Here is a 22,901-nt window from a genome sequence, read left to right as displayed (position 1 = left end):
GCAATAACCCTAAGAAATCATCAGTATCATCATCTTAGTTTCTGATGAGGAAACTAAGTCTTCAGACTGTTAGGTATTTTGCCCAAATAGGTGGCTATTCTCAATCATCACCATCGACAATTTGCAACCAGACTATTTAGAGCCTCTGCTCTTCAAGGCTCAAAGGTTACATAGCTGGTAAAAGCAAGAGGCAGGATGTGCTCGCAAGGCCAGCTGCCCACAGAGCCTTGGGTGGGTTTTGCTTTGTTCTTTCTTACTGTCTTTTGGCTCATTAAAAGTAACACAAGGCCGGGCATGGTGGCTCACACCTGTAATCCCAGCACTTTGGGAGGTCAAGGTGGGCAGATCACCTGAGGTCAGGAGTTCAAGACCAGCCTGGCCAACAAGGCAAAACCTCGTCTCTACTAAAAATACAAAAATTAGCTGGGTATGGTGGCACACACCTGTAGTTCCAGCTACTCGAGAAGCTGAGGCAGGAGAATTGCGTGAACCCAGGAGGCGGAGGTGGCAGGAAACCGAGATTGTGCCACTGTACTCCAGCCTGGGTGACAGCACAAGACTCTGTCTCAAAAAAGTATATATACAAGCACAAGGTTAAAAAAAAAAAAAAAAATGGCAACAGTATGCCCTCTGGATGCAGCTCTGGGCCAGCCTCTGTTCTGGTGCTACACCCACCTCCATGCCAAGGGACCCACCTCGTAGCATGAGACCCTCATATCCCTGTGGTGGCATTCCACATAACAGACAAGGGAGGGGCAGAAACATTTCCTCAGCCTGCACCAGTGCTAGGAGCCCTGGGCCCTGAGATTAGTGATCAACTCCTCCACACAGATCTGGAAAGGAAATGTGAGAAAAAAAGTAGGATACTCCAGAAGGACACACATTGAAAAGTACATGTCCTCACCACTCCTGGTGCTGGTACTCCATGTTACTTCTCAGGGGCAGTCCTCCAACCCTCTCCTAACCCCCGAGTCCTCCTTAGACCTGCTGGTTTCCTCTGCTCCCTCTAGATCCCAGGGTCAACTGGCTCTGCCCAACTCGGAGCACTTAACACATGTTCCTGGTAGGGGGTGCCATATTCCTGCTCATCCTATCATATGCTACTTAGACTATTTTTCCAGTTCTTGAATATATGAAATGTTGTACAGAAGATCTTCAAATAATGTCATTTTGCTATAATGTTGCGATTGAAGAAAGTTGATTCCTGGCCGGGCCCACTGTCTGTGTGGAGTCGGCCCATTCTCCCTGTGTCTTCATGGGTGTTCTTCAAGGACTCTGATTTTCTCTCACATCCCCCAGCTGGGCACCTGAGGTGAACTGGCATGTCTACATGGTCCCAGCATGAGTGAGTGGGGGTGTATGTGAATGCACCCTGAGATGGAACCGTGTCCCGTCCAGGGCTGCTTCCCGCCTGGCACCCTGAGCTGCTGGTATAGGCTCCAGCCACCCTCGACCCTGAGCTGGAATAAGAGAGTTCAAAAACAAATGAATCGATACAAATTATTGTACAATAAAAGCTTCATAAAGTCTACGATAATCATACACATGCAAGCAATCAGAGAGAAGGGAACAGACCAGCTGGTGGAGGCAGGCCTGATTGCGGTGCCATGTTAGTGATTGATTGATAGTGAATTACGAGGTGGGAGGAGGCACGCCTTACGATTTTCACTTCGCGAATGTGTATTACTCGATTGAACCCACCACCACTACAACTGCTGTTACTCACTGATTCACCAAAAATTGAGTAAATAATTTATCTTACTTAAATTTGTCTGTCTTAAATGTATGTATAGCTCACATTTGTTTCAATGTTTAATATTAGAAGTGTTTTGGGTCTTTAGAAGTTTGGTGATGTTTTTTGACAAGAAATGTGCCATAGAAACTTAACTCTTGCTAATATCAATTAGCCTGTTGTAAAATTGGTTTCTTTATATTGTCATTTCACTTAACATTGCAGTTTCTGAGAGACTATTCACGACACTAAGTGAGGACTTACTGTACTTGTTTTCAACCAACCAGCACTAAGTCCCTACCGAGGACATAGCACTATATGAGGTGGTATCAGAAGTGTCTGCAGTCTTCCTTGGCGTGATCCTCACCTCAGAGTGTCAGAACCTTGCCATTGAGATAAAAGTAGCGCTCATGAAACAGTGTCATATTAGGTAACTGCCAAGATAGGGTAGACACAGTGCCTTTGGAATCAGAGAAGGGAACAGACCAGCTGGTGGAGTCTTGTCTGAAGATGGGCCTTGAAGAACAGAGGCTCTAAATAGCCTGGCTGCAAAGTGTTGATGGTGATGATTGAGAATAGCCACCCTTCATGGGCAGGCGTGGTGCCAAGCTCGTCACAAGTATGACCTCTCATCCTGGATCCCTTTGTGGAAGGGACTGCTGTTGGTCCCCATCTTGAGGTTGAGTAAGCTGGTGGTTAGGGAGGTCAAGACCTGGCCTGAAGGCATATTCCAGCTGAGCCCCAATCCAGCCCATCCGTGTGGCTCCCAACTCTTCCCTGTCCCTGTGCTCTCCCAGTGTGCCGCCTCCCATTGCCAGGATGGTTGGCAGAGCTGGGGATCCCCAGCTGTATCCTTGGCGCTGTGGCTGATGGCTTCATTGTCGTTCTAGGACTTCTGCCATGGGCAAGTGATGTGGCCACCCCTCAGCGCCCTGCAGGTCAAGCTTGCTGAGCCCGGGCAGTCCTGCAAGCAGGTGTGCCAGGAGAGCCAGCTCATCTGCGAGCCCTCTTTCTTCCAGCACCTCAACAAGGACAAGGACATGCTGAAGTAAGTGCCCTGGGGTGGGGGTGGGGACTCAGCCCCTAGACTCCATCTGGCCTTGTGGGGTAGTCAGGTGAGAGGTACAGGTTTCCACTTCCAAGCTACTGGGCTGTGGGGATAAGGTGTGGGAGGGGAGTATGTTGCAGCAGGATCCCCTGAGAGTTAGCCCAGTGTTGTTACTGTTCCTGTTGGGTGAGATGAAGTCACCTGGCATGATGATGTGTTTAGAATTAGAATGGGGGTGTTGTATTTGCATAAATAAAACTGTATCTGGGTTTGAAGACTGTGGGAGGTGTTCAGCTTACTAATGTTGACCCCAAGAACAGTGGAAGTAGAGGTGGGCACCGAGTCACAGGCGTAGATGGATCAGCTCTTCAGACCCCTGCTGGCACAAAACTGCCCACAATAATTTCCAAGAGCAGCCTTCTCCTGTGGCCTATTCCCTTTTGCAGTTTCTTCTAGGTCACTGACACATGGTGCATCTCAGGCCCCAGCAGACCTGAGTCTGCGGGGTCCCTTGATAATGAGGTAAGTGCGCCACTGGGAATGCTGGCACAGGGCTGCACAGGGGAGGCGCCTTCCTTGAATTTCTTACCTTGTGCTTACATTACTTAGTGGCGCCTTTCCTTTCCCTTTGCATTGACATTTTGAGTTGGGCATTTGCAGTTCCCAAATTTCCATCTGAGGTTTCTTCTGACCTCTCACCCATGACCCTTGACAGGCCTGAATCCATTCTCTCCATGTTTATCACACCCCACCATGGTCCACATATTGCATAATTATCTAGCCTCCCCACCCACCCACCACCTTAGTAGCTCTGATTAGGTGTTTTCTCCAAGAGACTAGCCCAGAAATAATAAGACCCTGCTGTCCCAACTCCAGATATTCAATCTAGCAGGTATACCATTCCAGGCTTGAAGAGGATGTTTAGGAAGTGGAGTGGACCTGGGGCTCAGGGCTCACCTGTCCCTATTCTGGCTTCACGCCCTGTTAGTGCTGTTGGCCACTATTGTTATTTGTGCACCATGGTCTGAGTTGGCCTGTTTCCTGTGAGTCGTCTTATCTGTAAATGTGGTGTAAAACCCTCTGTAGGGAGAGTGTGTGGCCTCTTGTGTCCTGCCTGCTGCAGGGAAGCTCTCATGAGTAGGGGTGTGAGCTATGCTTTTTTTTGTTTTTTGTGTTTTTTTTTTTTTTGAGACAGGGTATCACTCTTTTGCCTAGGCTGGAGTGCAGTGGCGTGAACTTGGCTCACTGTAACCTCCATCTCCCGGGTTCAAGCAATTCTCATACCTCAGCCTGCCAAATAGCTGGGACTATAACTGCACGCCACCAAGCCCAGCTAATTTTTGTATTTTTAGTAGAGACAGGGTTTTACCATGTTGGCCAGACTGGTCTCAAACCCCTGGCCTTAGGTGATCTGCCCCACTAGGCCTCCCAAAATGCTGGGATTACAAGTGTGAGCCAGCGTACTTGGCCCTGGTGATGCTATTTTTTTCCTGTTCTTTTTATGAGAAGACCCAGGCACAGAAGCTGCCCTGATTACACCATGAAAACAAAAGCATAGGCGAAAAGTGGGGACTCGGGGCAGCACCCTGCTCTGCCACCAGGCAAGCTTTAGGGAGGGGGTGGTGGTCCAGGATGTCTGGAAAGCCTGTGATGGTACCAGAAGCTTCCAGTTCCACAGCGCAAATCTTGAATTGTAGGGTTCTGAGGGGCTTTCCACTCGTTCCTTTTGCATATAGCTCTTGGAGCAAGGTGGCTTCTTGAGAACCCTGAGTCTCTCTGCATCGGAAGTCAGAATTCACTATTTACAGACTAGGGACTGTCGGCATAAGCCCACTTCTGGAAGAAGAGATATGAGGAGCGACATCCTGGCAATGGGACCAAATTGGACTCTTGAACAGCACGGCTTCCTTCCTGGCCAGGCAGGAGTCAGGGCTCTTGGCCCAGGGACTGTGCTCAGGGTCTGGCTCAGAAGTAGCACGGGCCCCTACAAAGGCAGGCCACCTCCAGGCCAGGGTCCAGGTCAGGGAAGGCAGAAAGGAGAAAGAGCAAATGGCCACTTCCCTCGCTTCTGCTAGTTTTCTCATCTGTAAAATGGGGATATCCTAGGTGATGGGTAAGATAATGAACAGCCCTTGCCAAAGACAGAGTAAAACACCCCTTTCTTCCAGAGAGCTTTGGGCAGTGGAGTAGGCCCGAGGCCACTGAGCCAAGACGGATAAGCCAACCCCAGCCCTGGCCCCTCCCCACCTCCATATCCATGCAGAGTTCATGGGAGCAAAAGGGCTTGGCATGGGACTGTCCTGAGGCCAGGCCCTGTGCCATGGGATCACTTGACCCCACCCCCACCCCCTACCCCACTGTAGAGATCAGGGCTTTCTTAGCAGGAGGCTGGAATGAATGCTAATTTTGCAATAAAGCCATCTGAAATTAATTCTCTGAACATAAGAACCCTGCTGAATAACTTGTTCATGCATTTGTAAATACTGATAATGTTGTAAAACCCCAGCTATCTGGCAGTCTATTGAGTGCCTCCTCAGTGTGGAGGTGATCCTGGCCCATCCATATTCATAGCCAATTAGCAATTAGCAGTTCCTGCAAGCCAGTACTGCCTTTGTATCTCCAACTTGGAGCCTGCTTTGAGCTAAGCTTAAGTTCCTTTTTCAGTCTTTGGGTATCCATAGCGTTTAAGAACCACCTGTCCTCACTCTATAATATGACTTTAGTATATCACATCAGGGGAACCCTTTGGAGTGTCCTGTGTTGTCTTGAATCAGGGCCATTCAGGAAACCAGCCTCGGGTTCTTGTGCATGCAGGGTGCAAGGGCGCAGTTAAGCGCTAAAGAGGCCACCACAGAGCACACATGATTCAAGTGCGACGACCCACATCCTCTGGACAAGTCTCCTCCCAGACTGGGGTGGGGACTGGCAGATGGAGGCTCCAGGAAGTGCCAGGGTCCATTCCAGTGTGGCCCAGTGGAGAGGACCTCGGTTCCATACACAGGGGCATGTGTTCCTGCCCAGTTTGTAATTTTGCTACCTCTTAAAGTTGTTTCTTCTAAAATGTTAAATTACTGGCAGCTGGGGTTGCTCTATGCGAAGAATTACAAGCAGTACAGTCTAGACTGTGAGTGCTTTGTTACCTGAGAGAGGGAAGGTGACCCTTTGTAGGCCACCTGCTCAGCCCCGCACCATGTTGCTGGGGAAGACAGTGGCCCCAGCCCCATCAGGCAGGGCCAAGGGTAGAAGTTATCCAGGGACTCTGGCAAGACCCTGAACTTTTTGGTAGAAGGTTCTGATTTGGTATTGCTCCTGCTGCACTGAGAGCATCCCAGTGGAGTCTTTGCCAGGTGGGGCCTGGTGAGGCACAGCCAGAAGGAACAGAGCCCTCTTGAGAGGGGGCTGAGGGAGGGAAGGCACTCTAGGGAAGGGGCAGGAGGGAGGGGCGGGAGCAGCAGGTGAGACAGCAGCACTCGCCTCCTGTCCAGTGCATCCTGTCCTGTGCATTATAGGTCTGTGTCAGGAAGGGACTGGTGACTTCTCAGCTCATTGCCTGACTTCAGGTGAGGAAGTGTGACCAGCCCCACTGGAGGGGGCTTTGCCTCTTCTTATTCTTCAAGAGCTGTAAATTGTAAAGTGAGACCTGATGGGCCCAGAAACTTTAACTCCCATCCTGTAAGATACTAGGAAGAAAGGAAGATGGCACACTGCGGTGGGGTCTCTGAGCAGGAGGATGTGGGTGTTTGTGAGACAGACATTGCAGCGACAGAGAGGCAGACACAGTACCATGCACCCCGTGGAAAGGCAGGGACCACCTAGGGACTGAGGATCCTGGGCGGCAGAGGCTGTCTGGTCTCCACGTGCTCTAGCGACTGGGGAAAGCTGCTTTGCCTCACTGATGACCTTTGCTCACAAGGATAATGGAGTCACCTTCCTGACTGCTCAGGGCTATAGGATGGGCACATGCATGCCAGTAAAAGGGAGAGCTTAGAAGGGGGCTTAGAAGACACTGGGGCCAGGGAGTTGGTTAGAGCCCTGCCTTCCACAGCGCCGCATCCACCAGTTGAACCGTCGAGGAGCTGCCTGGTGTCAGGTACCTGTGGCCTGGTGAAGTGTCTGCTGCTTGAGCAGTCTGTGGTGGTCTCTGTGCATCACCCCAGGCAGGCTTCTGCTGCTGCAGCCTTAGCTGAATCCTGCTCACAGACACACACACATGTGTGCTTCTGCCCTGGGAGATGGTGGCCTAGAGCCTGAGTCCGGGTGACCCAGGGAGCAGGCGGGGGGGCGTTTCATGGCTCCTGACAATTACACGCCTCGCCATGGGGTCTGAGAGTCACCATAGAGATTTCTGTGCTCTGGTTAGCAGTGTGCCGGCAGATGGTTTAAGTAAAGCCACAGCAGCTGCTGTAATTCACCTAAAAAAAAGGTCATAAGTATCAACCTGTATCCCAAGGCCGTGTTCCATATGTAAACTTGTCATTCAGAATTGAGTTCCAGATATTTTCCTTCTTGTTGTCCAGTTGAGAAATTCTGTGAAGGACCTGGTAGCTGCAAGTCTCGGACTCATTTTTCCTTTTAGGAAATCCATAAAAATCGACTTCCTGGCCTCTCCCTTCATGATTCATGACCTTAACTCCCTGGGCATGACCACCTCCCAGCTGGCATCAAGAGCAGGGGTGGTGGCGTATTTAGGGTAGTTGCAGCGCTCTCCTGGTGACTGTGGGAGCAAGAGAAGAGTCCTGCTCTCCTGAGCAGTCCTGGGCTCCTGGTGCAGTTCACATGTGCAGGAGGCGCCGCAGGCTGTAGGGGAGGGAGGCCCGAGCACCAGTGACATGCTGAGTTCCAGAAGCAGTTGGGGCTTCAGCTGCAACTGAGCAGGAGCCAGGCTAACAGCCTGGGAGATCTCACCAGAAGCCCCAGCAGATGTGCAGGGAATCGCAGGGTCAATGTTGGTAAGGGAAGGAAGGCCCCAGGCAGTTAGTTAGCTAGAGGAAGACAGGGCAGGAGTACAAGAGAAAATGATGCTTTACACACACATACACAGGCATACACATACACGCACACAAATACACACAAGTACATAAACATGCTCTACACACATGCTCATGTACACATATGCATACATACACATACAAGCCCATCTGGAAGCTTCCCTGAGGCAACGAGAAACCTCAAGCTCCCCATCTTCATCCCCTCCATGTCAGCAGAAAAATGAGACTTCCATGAACTAAGTGAAACAGAAATGGTTGGTGTGTAAATTCATACCACTGGTCAAGCAAGAGGGGAGGTGGTATAGCCCATCCGGTGTCTGCCAAGGCAGGGTGATGATGGTGACCACGATCCTAACAATAATGATAGCTGCCATTTATCGACTTACTTAGAGCTTGACTCTGCCACATGCTGTAGAAGCTCTAAATTCCTGCAGTAAAGGATTATTTATCCCCGTTCTATGGAAGGGAATCTGAGCCACAGAGTGGCTTACTCATTTGTCCAGGGCCACACAGCTCCTAAGAGACAAAGCCAGGACTCAAACCCAGGTCTGACCGGCCCCCTGACACCACCTTCTCTGGTCTCAGGTACAGCATGGGTTCCCACCTAGCATTCATGCAGGACACCAGGTGAGGCCGCCGGCTCCTTCAGGAACCAAGGTGGATGGGGGCAATCACCCCAAGTTGGAGGGAAAGATATGAGATAAGAGGCCAAAACTGTTGAGAATGGAAACATCAGAATATCCTTGGCCCCCCAAGCAGTGGTCCCAGCCAAAGGAAGCAAAGCCACCAGACTCCACAGCCTGAGACCACTCAGCTGTTGGGAGAAGAGGCAGAGGAGCAAGAGTGCAGGACTGGGGAGAGAGGGCCTGCATTCAGGCCTTCTCTGCACATCCTGAAGCCTCAGTTCACCTGCTCTACCTGGGGTTACCATTGCCATGGCTGAAGGGTGGCTGCAAAGACCCAGGAAGGCGATGCCCCGGGACAGCACCTTCTGTCTGATTGCTTTCCAGCAAGAGGCTAAGGCCATATAACGGGAATTTTTTTAAGCCTTTAATTAAAAAGTTAAACATACTTAAAAAAAAAAAAAACATGTAAATAATGCTTAGCTTTGCCCCATTCTCACTTCTTGGAAGCAGCCATTGCTAAGGCATTAGCATGTAGCTGTCTCAACTTGCAGCCTTCACCTCCCATGTGCACACCGCTGGCTGATTGCTCCATGCTTCCCATTCTGGGACTCACCTTTCCCCAGGATGACTCTCCTGCTCCTCTTTTCTCCCTCATTCTTTTTCAATGGCTACAGGGAACTCGAAAAGCACAGAAGGGCCATGATTTATTTGGCCATTCCCTGCTTGGTGAGTATTTGGGTTGTTTCCAGGTTTTCTCCATTGCAGGCAAAGCTTCACTGAGCAGCCTCAAACACACACCCCTGCACACACTCCCTGGTGCACACATGCCTTCCTGAGTCTAGATGCCTAGAAGTGGAGGATTGCAGACGCAGAGGGTGGGCACCATTCCATTTCTAAAGTAGGACAAGACAACTGAACACCCCCCCATGCCTCAAGATGGGGGCTCACAGGGCCAGTGACGAGGACAGGCTTTGCCCCTTCATCACCAGCACTTGTGCCTTTCTCTTCCTCTTCAGGTACAAGGTAACCTGCCAAAGCTCAGAGCTGGCCAAGGACATCCTGGTGCCCTCCTTTGACCCCAAGAATAAGCACTGTGTGTTTCAAGGTGATCTCCTGCTCTTCAGCTGTGCAGGTGCCCACCCCAGGCACCAGAGGGTCTGCCCCTGCCGGGACTTCATCAAGGGCCAGGTGGCTCTCTGCAAAGACTGCCTATAGCAGCTACCTGCTCAGCCCTGCACCATGCTGCTGGGGAAGACAGTGGCCCCAGCCCCATCAGGCAGGGCCAGGGACAGAAGTAATCCAGGGACTCTGGCAAGAGCCTGAACTTTTTGGTAGAAGGTTCTGATGTGGTATTGCCCTTGCTGCACTCCGAGCAACCCAGTGGAGTCTTCACCAAAACAAAACAAGAGCATATGTCAGGCCAGGAGCCTGGCTTGTCCCTGGCACAATGTCATTTCTGTTTCTCAAGGAGCAACTGTGGGAAGACTGTTACTGCAGCTGCTCCAGGGCAAAAGAAAGTCTCAAGAGTCCTTTAAAGCAAAACAGAAGGAATTGAGCTGATGGGAAAGAACTTTGAATGGGAACATTCCTAAACCCATCAACTTACTTATTTGGGTGGGAGGGAGGGGACCACGGGAGGGAGAGGAGGGATTGATCACAGGCTTCTTTTATTTCCACTGTTAATCATCCACCTTCACTATACTGTTCTGTCTGCTTTGGGCGGGGTGCAGGAGAGAGACCATGTGCCATGGGACTGGTGGCATGTTCAGGGACAGCCATGGGGACTTGGCAGCTCAAAACGGATGGCAGCAGAGCAAAAGAAACTTTTGCTTTGGAAGCACAGCCGAACTCCCCAGGGCATTGTCATAGATGGCACCTAGAGCATGGGCTGCTTCAGTCAGGGGGACGTGCCTGTGTTGTCCAGAGAGCCCAGCCAGGGACTAAAAAGGAGATGAGGCCCCTTTCCTCCACCTCCCCGTGACCAGACACATACCTTGGCCATAATTTATTTTAGAATCCCTTTGGGAAAGAAATACGGATTTTGGAGTTTCTGGTAAACTCACCCTCTCTCCAGCCCTGCTATGAGGAGGAAAGTAGAGATGAAGGACACACACTGCTCATGGATTTGGAGAGGATTGTCTTTGAGCCAAGATGTGGACAGCAGTGAAGTTGGTCCTTAAGAACGTGTGGCACGACCGGAGCTGGGCTCCTGACAGATGGGCTTGTGTTGTGTCCCCTGTGATGGCACCAAAGTCCAGGGAAGGGGGCTCTTGATGTCTGCTGGGGAAGTAGGGGCAGCTCAGGATGAATGCAGTGCCCTGTCCTGGCTGCTTCCCTGAGGGTGTAGCTCGCAAAGGAGGGAATCTGGTGCTGGCTTTTCCTTCAGGCAGGGTCGCTCTGACTTGTTGAATAATCAGCAGGTTGACCTGGTCAAACACACTGGACCTCACCTTCCACACCCTGGACCCCCCATGCTCTGCCTTTGTGTAAGTCCCCACCCCACCGAATCATTGCTGCCATGCTCTCTACAAGTTTGTAAGTTTCTGGAAAGCCCCTGACATCTCCATGCTGATGCGAGTGAGCCCCCTTCTGCCTAATGTGAGCAGTTGGCATCATCCACTTGGCCCCTGCTGGGCACTTCAGTCGCTCAATGATGTGCTGTGCGCCAGGGCTTCCAAGCACCCTGCCTGCTAACAGAGGGTAGCCCGGTGGAGCCCTCTGCTGGGCAGAAGTGATGGGCAAGGCTTAATGGCTGGTGGCTTTCAGATGTGAGGGAAAGGAAGAATTCTACTTCATGAGGACTAGAGTAAGTGTGGGGCCTTTAAGTCTGGAAAGTTACATTCTGCTTCTTTCTCAGTTGCTACACAAATGTGCAGCCAGCCTTTTTTCTTAGGCCCACTGAGATCCCTGCTCAGTGGGTCTGAATTGTACCTCCAGTCTAAGAGAATGGAGGAGAGAGGGGGGTACCCAGGGCCGCCTCCACTCCTTAGGTGGCCCCTGAGAACATCTGCCAGGGAGAGTACCATGGGGAGGCCTCTGCCCTGAGCATCATCACAGGGACGCCTTCAGACCTGGCTGAGAAAAGCCTCTGCTTGGGCCTAGGAAGAAGGGCAGAAGTCCAAAGGAAACCTTGGTGAGTGTGTGTGTGTGTGTACGAGCCTGTGCATTTCTTTAAGCCTAAAGCAATGGCAGTTTCCTGCAGTAGGAGGGCAGATGACTGGCATCCTTGCTGTGAGGAAGAACTTTGTGAATGGGCCTCTTGGCTGTACCCTAGGGTGTGGGAATTTGCCTGGGCCAGTGCCGCCCTCTGCTGGGCTCTTCCAGGAGCATTGAACACTGACGATGTCAATGCAAGCATCTGACCAACAGGGGGAGCCTGCAGGCCGAGCAAAGTTTAACCCACTTAGCCACTGCTACTTAAGCAAGGAAGCTGAAAAGTAACCTTAGCCCTACCTTGTGTTCCAAAAGCTGCAGGGATCATTTGCTGACTGTCCCTAAGTTCAAGGCCTCCCTACCTTCTCCTTCTCCAAGTCACGACTCCCACCCCCCGCCTGGGTCAGGCAGCCCAGAAGAGCACTTTTCTGCCATTTAAAAATCCCTCTTTCGTCCGGGCACGGTGGCTCACGCTTGTAATCCCGGCACTTTGGGAGGCCGAGGCGGGCAGATCACGAGGTCAGGAGATCCCAGCTACAGGCTGAGGCAGGAGAGTGGCGTGAACCTGGGAGGCGGAGCTTGCAGTGAGCCGAGACCACGCCACTGCACTCCAGCCTGGGTGACAGCGAGACTCCGTCTAAAAAAAAAAAAAAAAAAAAAAAAGTCCCTCTTTCGTGCCCCCAGTCCAGTGTTGGCTGGAAGCGTGCCGGAGTTCCACCGGCAGGGCAGCTGTTCTGGGAGCAAACAGGCCCACACTCCAACTGTATAGGGCATTATCTGAAGAGTCAGTGACCCCTGAATGTGTTCTGACTCCCAGGCCTCCTCAGACTTGACCCAGGTCTGCTCAGTGATCCTGAAGAGGAAACTGGGGAGGGGGCTTCCATCTGCCCTGCGTGGAAGAGGAGAGCAAGGTGCCCCTGACTGTGGGCTGGGAGCCTGTGGCGGTTTTGCCATTGCTGATCTTGATAGAATCCTAAACCAATGTATAGCTGATGACAGTTCCATGGGGAGAGAAATCCTGTTATGATTAATTCTGCGCTATAATGTCTGGCCTGGTTTTTTTTTGGATTATTTTCCCCATTGTGATCCTAAGCTCTTAAAAAACTTGAGAGAAAACATCTAATTTACTAAAAGAGAAAGCTTTCCATTGAAAGGTAAATACTTTGAGGAGTAAAAAGACTTCTTTGAATGCCAGTAAACACCTCATTTATTTGGCGTATGCAGTTTGATTTGCACATGTATAAATGGAGATGCTTTTTTTCATTTTTGCTTGGACTGGGTTTTTGTCACTGCTCATTACAGTTTGCTTTTTTGTGTGTTTGTTGTGTGTTTGGAGATATTAGTTTCTTTGGTGATATTTGTTTCCTTGATGTGCCTTTTCACTTTTCTTTGGGGTTAGTTTTTGGAATCTGGATGCTGTTGAAGGGCAATAGCAGACTCCTCCAGCTAGGAGACAGGACATGTTCTTGAGTCACTGTAGCTGTTCAGGCTGGACACCAGAAGCTCCCTGCAGCCACCCCGCCAGGCCATAGCGTGTATGCATGTGCACTTCCACCCCCAGCGGAGGGTGTGAAGCCTTGAGAACCTCAAGAAAGGGCTGGATTCTGCCATACCTTTTGGTCTACCTTGGGACTGCTGGTTGCCAGTGTGTCAACCGGCCTGTGTTCCCTGCCACCCACGCACTTGCTGAGGTGTGGCTGAGGCAGAAGCATGTGAGCAGGTGCATCCACAAAGCTCAAGGCCCTGCTTGGAGAAGAAATACTTCAGCATCATGACAGGGAAAGAACGTGCACCTTTTTTGTTTCTTTAGTGAATGCAAGACTTAATGAAGGTGAATAATAAGCTTCCCCAAGCCCAGTTCAACTCACTGGCAGGGTTGACATCAGTATGACGTGTTGGACTGAAACTATATGTCTATAGGTAGGTACGTGCCTTTTAGAGTAGACCCCGGTGGCCACCCCATTTCTCCAAGGTGGTTTACCTAGCTTGTGTATATAATTAGACATTGCCACCCTCACCTCTGGCCAAAAATTCTTGATTTAAAAAAAAAAAAAAAAGTCTTATTTTGTTAACGACAGGCTCTGTTGTATGTGTTACTATCCCAAGCCTGGATTATTTTATTTATTTAAAAGTATTGTCATTTCCATATTGGCTTTATTTTAACCCCATCCATCCCTGTGGGGCTGCAGAGCATCTTCATGTGAGTAGACAGATGGACATAAATAGATTCATGCTCATTTAGGAAGCTGAGAGTTTCATGAAGCTGAGGGTGAGTTCCTGTGATTCTTGTTGGCTTCAACAAAAAGTGGGAGACCAAGTTTTTATAGCAAAAGACCAAATTAGTTGTAGAGTCTGGAATGCAGAAAAAAAATCACCCTAGCTTTTTTAGCACTTAGGGTTTTGTGAGGATTCAGTGTTTAGCACAGTGCTTGGCACATAGTAAGCCCTAGTAAATGTTAAATATTGTTATTAGTGTTTCCTAAAACTTGAGAAATAAAGAGCTGAGCTCATTCCCTTCCTGTTGATTCAAAAATACCTACATGAAAACATGATTCCAAGTTGATTGAATGTTGTAGGAATTACTGGTTTAGAGTAGCCCAGTTCTCGGCCTACCCTGCTGGTTGGGATTTTACTGTATTCTTGAATACACTGGTTTGAAAATATGCCAGACTTCAGCCCCCAAGGAAACAAGGCTGCAAGAATTTATGAACTCCAGCTGGAAAGGGTAAAGGTGACCTTTGGCTAGCAACATACCGGACCTTACCCCACTGATATCTTTCAGAACATTCCAAGAGTTTTCCTCAAGGAACATTTTTGAGCTAGAAATTAAAATGGGTTCTCTGGCAGACTGCACCCCTTGAGTCAAAGTTAACAGTATTCCTTTGAATGCAGTAAGGGAGGCTTTTCTGCGTTAAGGGGGACCAATCGAACTTACGCATTCCCCAGGCAAGTCCCTTTGCCGCCCTACAGCCTGGGGTGGCCCCTCCTGTCCTCAGGGATGGGACTCCCAGGCTGGTTAGCTCTGCATGTTTCCATCAAATTAAAGGTTATTCCCTGGCCTCATCCCAGAGAAAACCAACCCCACCCTGCCAGCTGCGGGCAATAGGGCAGGGATTTTGGCCTCCCAGAACAGCTCCTAGAGGCTGCTCATGATTGAATGATGTTTTCCCAAATCACCTAAATATTGGTTTGCTTTTTGTTTTGGGAGAGGATTTGGCCTCTTACTTCCCCAGTGGATTGAAAGTTTTATCTCCTGCCCTGTCTTGGCACAACTCTGGATAGATTACAGGTTGGAATTTGCTGGAGTTTGGTGTCTTTTTCAAATTCCTTTGGATTCTCTTCAGCCAAATCAGCAGTCTCGTCCTGTGGATGCAGTGATTGCAATTTCCCATCTGCAAAGCATGTCTCTCTAGCCCAGATTTTGTGGAGCCTTAAGATACTCCCTCGCTGCCACCCTGACCCCACAGCTGGAGAACCCTGTGCTTATGTGGTGGGCAGGGCCACTGTTGATGGAGGATGGCGGGGAAGGGGTGGTGCTCAAAGGATCTGTGGTGCTGGAGGTCTAAATGCCTCTCAGGACAGTAGGTCAGGAACCTCAGAGCAGCTTCATGTCTGCCAAAGCTGAGAGGGAGCAAACTTGGGAAGCATTTTGCTCACTGTCCTACCCAAGTTTTAATAGCATAATAGTTGATGCCAAAGGCGATGGTGACGTCCCTTCCACTGCAGTTGCTGTCACAACCTTGATGTCTTTAAGCTAATGGCCATTTGCATCTGTGTCTTCAAACAGATCCTGGTTACAGCCATTTTCTATCGTTCACTTCTGGGGTTAAGTAATGCAGGGTTCTGCAAACAAGGTGTCGCTGTCCAAATGTACTGTACTGGCATAGAGAGCACTGCTTTGTTTTCCACTGTTGTAGAGAAAACTAGGGAGAACTTTATTTTTCAATAAACTTTTCTTGTGTGACAGGTGGAAGTGATTTTTGGGGGGCGGGTGCATGCAGGGTCACCTCCAGAACAAAGCTGAGCTGCTGTCTAGGCACATTCCCAACACACAGCTTCCCCCAGCTGCCTTTCACGGTTTGCAACACTGTGGAAACTGCTGCTAGGAAGACAGGAATGTGTATGTAAGGAGTGGAAAGGGGAAGGTTTTACTACTGTGTATTCTTTCCCTTATCTCACATCCACCGCTGTGCATGTTAGGGCACTCTCCTTGTGCTGCCTTCCCCTAGAAGGAAAGTCAATTAGAAAGTGAACTGCTAAGATTTTGAGAAAAATCTTTCTTTAAGAATGAGCTAATGGCCCTATAAGGGGCTGAGCACCAGCGTCCATTGGACCTGGGATCGATTTCTGCCTCTCAGGAGCAGCTTTTGAGCCAGGAAGCAGTGAGCCATGAGCAGTTGGTTAGGCAGATGCCCTGGAGACAGGGAAGGTCTAGTCTATGCCCCACCCAACAGTTTGTCTGCAGGTGACATTGGCCCTCATCTGCATGGCCTCTGAAGCTGGCGGGCTTCCTGGCTACTGCCCAAAACAGACCCCACGCAGTTCACATAGCGTGTTTGTTAGAACACAAGGGAAAGCCAAGTACCTGCATTTAGGCAACGCGACCAGCGTAGCTTCCCCTCCCTGTGCTTCCATGATGTATTTTAGACGACACGAGAAAACCAGCGGAAGAGAAACCTACAGGATCCTACACTTCTTCCCAAACTTGCTTTAGTTCATGTTACATATTAACATCCACTGACATATTCCTCAGTACTGCTGGAGAAGCCACCTGAAAGCATGGTACTGGACCAAGGTTCCATGACCTCACAGAACAAACTCCCTTCTCTTCACCAGCGTGGAGGACAGACAGGACCCCAAAGCTGGAACAAGGCCTGGGCGCAGCTGTCTCTCAGCTCCAGGTGCCAGGTGAGTGTGCGGCCCCTACCTGAGTGGTCAGAGAGGGCGACCTGCACCACAGTCCATCAGGGTCTCCACGCTCAGTCCCCCTTAGGCACAAGCTCCCCCTCCCACATCCTTCAGCCACAGTGGAAAACCTCCCCACGTGTTGGTGCCGCATGGTGACAACTCCCAAAGATTGCCTTCCCATGCCATACAAAACAGGTAAAGGTCTTTATTGGTCAGCCACTACTGCCTGGGCAAGCAGTGGTGTGAGAGGTACAGAACGGTGCAGGTTGGGGAACACTACAGAATCTAAACCTACCGTGCCATCAGCTGAGAACGTCTTGTTCCTTACAGAGGGAGCGAACCATCTCCACAGACTGTAATGTACCATTACCACTTAACACAGCATATAGATAGATATATGCATATACAGATAGATTCTAATTATTTATTACAAATAAACTGTTTCACATCTCTCAAAAATGGATCCAGTTTTCACATGGATGTTCAGGTTCTGAATGTACAAGAAAGGGTCATGTGCTTATTTAATTCGTCCATGCAAAGCTTATACGTATATCACTAAGTACTTTAAAAAATAGAATGGTCTCCTTTTGAGCAAATCTGTTTAGATTTAAGATTAGTAAAACAGTATGAAACTAATGAGATACACTGACTGATAGAAATTAGGAAGTGACATACTGATGATTCTGGGTATGTAAAGGGTGAGGGGTACAATCTTCCCTTAAGACCTGCCAGGAGAGGAGATACTTGGAACCAGGAGTGGCGGGGCCACCCAAGCTGGAGGAGGTGGGTCTGCTCAGTCCTATGCAGTGCAGGCTCAGAGCACCACCGGAGACCTCTCTGCCAAAGATCTCATCCTACCCGTGAGAACCATCATACTCCAGAGAATTGAAAACGCCAGTCCCAGCTGGAGACGGGGAAGCAGGTCCCCCCTATGGGCATTGTCCTAACATGTTTGATGGGGGCGGCAGGTGATGGGGGCAAGGTAGATCCACCTGGCTGGGCAGACCTTGTCTTGTAATGACAAACCATGTGAAAGAAAACTTCCAAAAAGAAACCAGATGTTCAGTTAAATATTGGCACCCTTTGCCTATGTGGAAACTTCTCATCTCGATGGTCTCATGCGGACGCTGGCCCCTTCACTCAAACATCTCGTAGTGACGTGTCTGCCTCACCCTCGGCACCATGTCGATGAGGAGTCTGCAGAGATGAAGACAGACAAGGTCACTTCCATGGCATGGGGCTGGAGAGCTTGGGGAAGCATATTTTCATTTTCTTTGTTCTGAGATAACTCACATACCATAAAATTCACCCTATGTGACTGGGTGGTTTTTGGTATATTCATCAATTTGTGTTATCTCAGAAACCCCATGCCACCTGTACCATTCACTCCCCTCCTCCCCACGCCTGACGAGCCGTACCCTCCTTCCAGCCTCTATGGATTTGCCTATTGATACTTTATATAAACAAAATCACACAACATGTGACCTTTTGTGACTTCCTTCATAACATTTGAGGTTCATCTATGTTGGAGCGAGTATAACAGCGCTTCATTCCTTGGGGGCTGAATGAGAGTGTGCTGCATAGATCTACCACATTTATCCATTCATCTGTTAATGGACAAGTGGGTTGTTTCTGCATTTTGCCTATTGTGAATAACTCTGCTGTGAATTTCCTGGACAACTTTCAGTGTGGAGGTTTGTTCCCATCCTCCTGCAGTGTAACCAAGGACTGGAAGTGCTGGGGCAAACGGTTAACTCCAAGTTCTAGCAGCACCATGGTCCATGGTCCAAACGGTTAACTCCAAGTTCCCACAGCCATGGAGGAGGGTTCCACTTCTGCCACGTCCTCACCGACGCTGGCAGTTGTCCCTCTTTTTGATGATAGCCATCCGACCTTTCCTGGAGCGATGGAAGCATTTTAACATTTAAAAGCACAGCACCCTTCAGAAACGGTTCTCTGAAAGGCTGGCTCCAGCTTGGGTGCTGAAGCCCGTGTCGGCGATGCCAGCAGGGCCTTTCTGCACTGCCTAGTCCCCTTTTGCAGGAAGTTCTCTAAGGCTAGGGAAGCAGCGTCTGGCCAGCACGCTGTCACATCCCCCACTCGTGGCAGGAGGGGCTCCGCTTGTGAGGAAGCCACACAGAGGTGCTTCCCTGGGGCACCGCGAAGACAGAGAGGAAGGAGCACAGATGTCAGGACCACACAGAGTCCTAAAGGTATCAGACGGAAGTCAAGGGGTGCCTTTGTGGCTTAAAGGCCTGATATCTCTTGTCCTTGCCTCACTTCCGTGTCAGCCCCAAGGATATCTGACCCCTGCTGGGTGCTTTTCCAGTCACCTGACACTGGTCAGGCTCAGGAGGGGCACAGGTATAAAATGTGAACTTCAGAAGCCTTCTGTCATTTCCTGACTGGGGAAGGTGGTGGAGAAGGGGCACTCCTAGCTGCCAGGAAAGCCAAGAGGAAAGCACAAGAACCTACTTGACCCCATAGGCAAATATGGTGAGGCCAATCAGAACGCCTATGCTGCCGTCCAGGTACCAGACCGCCGAGTCATGCTTGAACACTTCGGCACTCAGAAGAATGGAGAAGCCCATCACGCTGCCCACAAGGGAGTTAAACCCTGCAAAGGAAGCAGAGAGAGGCTAGATGGCAGTGCCAAGCAATCCAAGAAAATTACCCAAATGCCAGTCCTGCCTCCACATAACTGGAGCATGTGCTGGAAGGAACGGTGCCCAAAGCTCTCACGAGTGATAGCCACCACCTGGGCCCATCAAGTCTCTGCTCAAATGTCACTAGATACCTCCCAGAATAGAGCCGTCACCCCCACCATCATCCTGTACCTGCTTTATTTCTCTTCCGGGCACTGATGCCGTGTGTGGTTTACAGCTGGTCTCGCCCGTGCCCGCTAGAACGCAAACCTCCTAGAGGCAGGGGTGTGGTTTTCTGTTGAGTCCACAGTCCCCAGGACAGTTCCAGGCTCACAGTAGACATTCAAATACTTGGGGACTCATATCTGAGTGTCTGCTGGGCCAGAGTCCGAGCTGGGCGTTCAGGATGTGCAGTTACCTATCAACCTTCTCAATCGTGTGACGTCACATTATCATCATCATCCCTGTTTTCCGATGAGAAAACTTAAGAATGAGGTTAAACGTATTGATGGGGGTGATTAGGATTGAGAAGGGCTGGGATCTACCCGAACCTGCATCCTTTCCCTCCCGAGTCTCCTGTAAGTCACCTGAGGTTTTCTCCTTTCCCTCCAGAAGAGAAATGCAAAGTCTATTACGCTAAGTTTTTTGCAAAATATTGGCTACATGGTTGGAGAAATGGCCATAAAAACAGAACTGGAGCTACTAGATAGCGACTGCCATCTCTTTGCACACAGCAGCCCACTGGGGCCTCCAGCCTACATGTGATACTTCTGCTTTACCAGAGCTGTCAAAGGCCACACAGGAAGGGAGTGGCTTAGGGTAGCTTCTAGGGTCTCCTCGCGAAGGACAGCAGCTCCTCCCCTGCCCCAACACACTGGTGGCCCCAAAAGCAGCTCCAGGTCCACGCTGCCCAAGGAGGCCCTGCCAGTAGGTTTGTGCGGACCCGTAACATTCCACGCCAGGCTGGGCTTCCCCCGGGGCAGAGGAGGATTGCCGGGCAGGGGTGACCTGAGCAAATCTGCTCAGGATCCAAGGTGGAGATGCAATGGCCGCTCACAGGAATGGAAGATGAACCGCAGGCCTGCAAGGGCACCCCAGGGACTGGCCTGTGCCCTGCGATGCACTTGGCAGTATGCCCTTCTCTCCCCCGTGCTCAGGACACCTAGATTTGGTCAAAGATACCTCATATTCCCCACACCACATCCACCACCCACCTGTAACTGTTCCTACAGTGCCCTGCTCCCTTGCCTACCTCAAAGGGCTTGGTTCTTGCGATGCTCCTCCCTTCCTCCTTCCCAGATTGGATCGGATCGTTTCTACTGGAATTAACCCACCTTCCTATCCCCGTTGAACTCTTCTTGGACCCCACGCCTCCCCCATCTCCTACTGGCCTTCACAAAACCCGCAGAAGAGTCTACCCGCTGCCTCCACACTCACACCTCTGCCCAGATTCCCTCCTCCCCCAGCCCTTCCCGAAGTCAAAGTCATCCTCATCCTGCTACCTGCAGTGGTGACAGGCCCCTTTCTCAGTGGGGGTCACATCCCCAGCCTCACACCCCCCTAGGGCTCTTCCTGTCCCCTTTGCTGGGTCCTCCCCTGCGTCCCCGAGTGTCCCAGGCTCCGTCCTCTGAGCTGGCCCTCTGCCAATCCATAAGCCCTGCTCCCCGCAATTCCCAGCTTTTGTCCTGACCTTTGCCCTCAGGCACAGGCTCCTCACAGAAGCATCTCAGACTGACTACAGCCACAACAGAGCCCTGAGCGCCGCCTCGCCCTCTGCCGCATGCTCCATAGATGGGGCCACCAGCTCCAGAGGCCGAGATTCTAGGAGCCCGTCTTCCCTTACACCACCAACCTGCCCCTCACCAGATGTTACTCCCCCAACTCATTCTCACTCTCCCCGCTGATCCCTGCTCTGCCCCAGCCACCTGTGGTCCTCCCTGGACCCCATCACAGCCAGAGGGACCCTCTGTCAGTGAGCAGCAGCCAGACTCTTCTGCAGGAAAGCCCCCATCACAGGCTCAAATCGCACCAGACCCCTCACATCCAGCCACACAACCCTGCGACAGCCACCCTGCCTACCCCTCAGGGCCACAGGGCTTGTCACCGTCGCCCAGGGCCTCCCTCCCAGCCCTGTCCTCAGCCCCCAGCCCCTAAACTTCCTCCTCTCCACCCACCACTCCCTTCTGCCTCCAGCTAACAGGCTAGCTTTGCCATTTTAACCGCCCCACTCCTCTCACTGGAAACCTAGGCTTAAGGACAGGAACTTGGTCTCTCCTTGCAGTATTTAAAGTCCCAGGACAGGGCCCAGCATTCATCGGGGTGCAAATGACCGCTGCATGAACAAGTGACCACACGAAGGAGGAAGTAGGCAGGCAGGCAAGGGCCCAGCCTGAGCGCCACCCCTGCCTGGCTTCCTCAGACAGTCACCCCAGGAGAAGGAAGCCCAAGCCAGGCGCTGCTCAGAGGCAAAAGCGTGAGGTTCCCCAGACAGCCACTAGATGTCCACTCAGCTCCACCAAGTCACCCGCTCTGCCAGCCAGCACCAAGGCCGCCCCAGCTTGCCATTCCTGACAACAGGTCCGCCAGGTGCTCCCTGATGCCGCACAGCTGAGAGGCTGGTGGCAGGGTCACCTGTTCGCTGCATCTTCTAGGAGGAGACTCTGCCCTGCCCGGCTTGGCTCACCTTTTGTGATGACAGAGCCTGACTCATTTCAGCTTCATTTCTTGAGAGTCTGCCTGAGGATGCTGGATCAAGCACACAGAGAATAGGGACCGAGTCCATGGCCACCCGCCACTTTGCTCCAAATGTCAGGACCTTCCCAGTCTGTCATTCCACATGAAGAGCTCTGAGCCCCCAGCCCCCACCAGCGCAGTAGGCAGGCCCTGCCGACACTCCCCTCTGCAGTGCCAGCCCCACAGACTTGGCCCTGTCCCCACAGTTGCAACCACAGATCCGCTCTAACGAAGAAATGCTGTTATCAGTTTAGGAGCATACAATGGCATAAAATGATGGCTAAGGCCATCCTGATTAGAGCTCCACCAGTCTGGCTTTGCCAACTGGATCAGGATCTGTGTAGTTAAACACATTCCTTGTACACAGAATATTCTAATTTAAAAGTTTCTTGTGTGCTTGAAAGATTGTCATAGATGAGGTATTTGAGAACTGGATGTGGAGCAGGAGAAGAGAGCAGGCCCCTGTTTCAGCGGGGCTTCCAGATTCGCCCCAGCTGTTCCCACAGGACTGAAGCTGTACCCCACGTCCAGAGCGCTCCCCCGGTGCCCTCTCATGCTCTTCCTCTGTCTGATTTGTAGTATGTGTTTGTTGTATGAAATCACATTACCCTATGTGATTTCAGCCCAGTCCCAATAGCAACAAACCCATAAATGACAACGTCCAAAGCCACAAACCATATGAGACCAGATTCACTGCACCGCACAGGTTCTCCATCAACCACACCCTGCTGTCCCTTTCCCCAAAGATCTGCCTCCCAGCTATAAGGACACCCCATTGACAAAGGGAGCCGGCAGCATCAGCCTGGCCCACTTCAGCCTGGCTCCAGCTCGGGACCCAGTCACCGCCAGGTGACAGGGGAGGCCGCCCTCTCCCACAGAGGGGATGCTTGGCTGTGCCACAGCTTGGCTGGCAGCCACAGGGAACCCCCAAGGTTCATGACAGCCATGGCTCCCTGACCCCATCCTGCCCACCCACCTTCAAAAGTGAGGAAAGAACAGAGAGAAGATAAATACAGATCGCTCCCTAGTTCTGCTAATCAACGAATGGAAGAAGCCCAGATCCCACAC

General features: G+C 51.0%; 2 protein-coding genes across 11 annotated transcripts in view; one reads left to right on the top strand and one right to left on the bottom strand.

The window, feature by feature from the left end:
• Positions 1-15,511, top strand: part of MGAT5 (alpha-1,6-mannosylglycoprotein 6-beta-N-acetylglucosaminyltransferase) — a 333,504-nt gene extending 317,993 nt beyond the window's left edge. For 8 of the 10 annotated variants that reach the window (XM_030916138.1, XM_030916140.1, XM_030916137.1 and 5 more), the window contains 2 exons: positions 2,623-2,780; positions 9,411-9,659. In XM_030916138.1, the coding sequence (XP_030771998.1) occupies positions 2,623-2,780; positions 9,411-9,609 (357 nt within the window). In that variant the 3' untranslated portion in view covers positions 9,610-9,659. Of the gene's footprint in view, positions 1-2,622; positions 2,781-3,226; positions 3,931-9,410 lie in introns of those variants that run through there. The other 2 variants (XM_030916139.1, XM_030916146.1) reach the window with 2 other exon arrangements.
• Positions 15,512-16,635: 1,124 nt separating this feature from the next.
• TMEM163 (transmembrane protein 163) overlaps positions 16,636-22,901 on the bottom strand; it is a 261,099-nt gene continuing 254,833 nt past the window's right edge. The window contains exons 7-8 of the mRNA XM_030916147.1: positions 18,931-19,072; positions 16,636-17,652 (exon numbers count right to left, since the gene is read on the bottom strand). Of these exons, the coding sequence (XP_030772007.1) occupies positions 17,592-17,652; positions 18,931-19,072 (203 nt within the window). The 3' untranslated portion in view covers positions 16,636-17,591. The remainder of the gene's footprint in view (positions 17,653-18,930; positions 19,073-22,901) is intronic.

The sequence above is a fragment of the Rhinopithecus roxellana genome, chromosome 14 (genome assembly GCF_007565055.1).
Source record: "Rhinopithecus roxellana isolate Shanxi Qingling chromosome 14, ASM756505v1, whole genome shotgun sequence".
NCBI classification, from domain to species: Eukaryota; Metazoa; Chordata; class Mammalia; order Primates; family Cercopithecidae; genus Rhinopithecus; species Rhinopithecus roxellana.
This window is presented reverse-complemented; position numbering and strand designations above follow the sequence as displayed.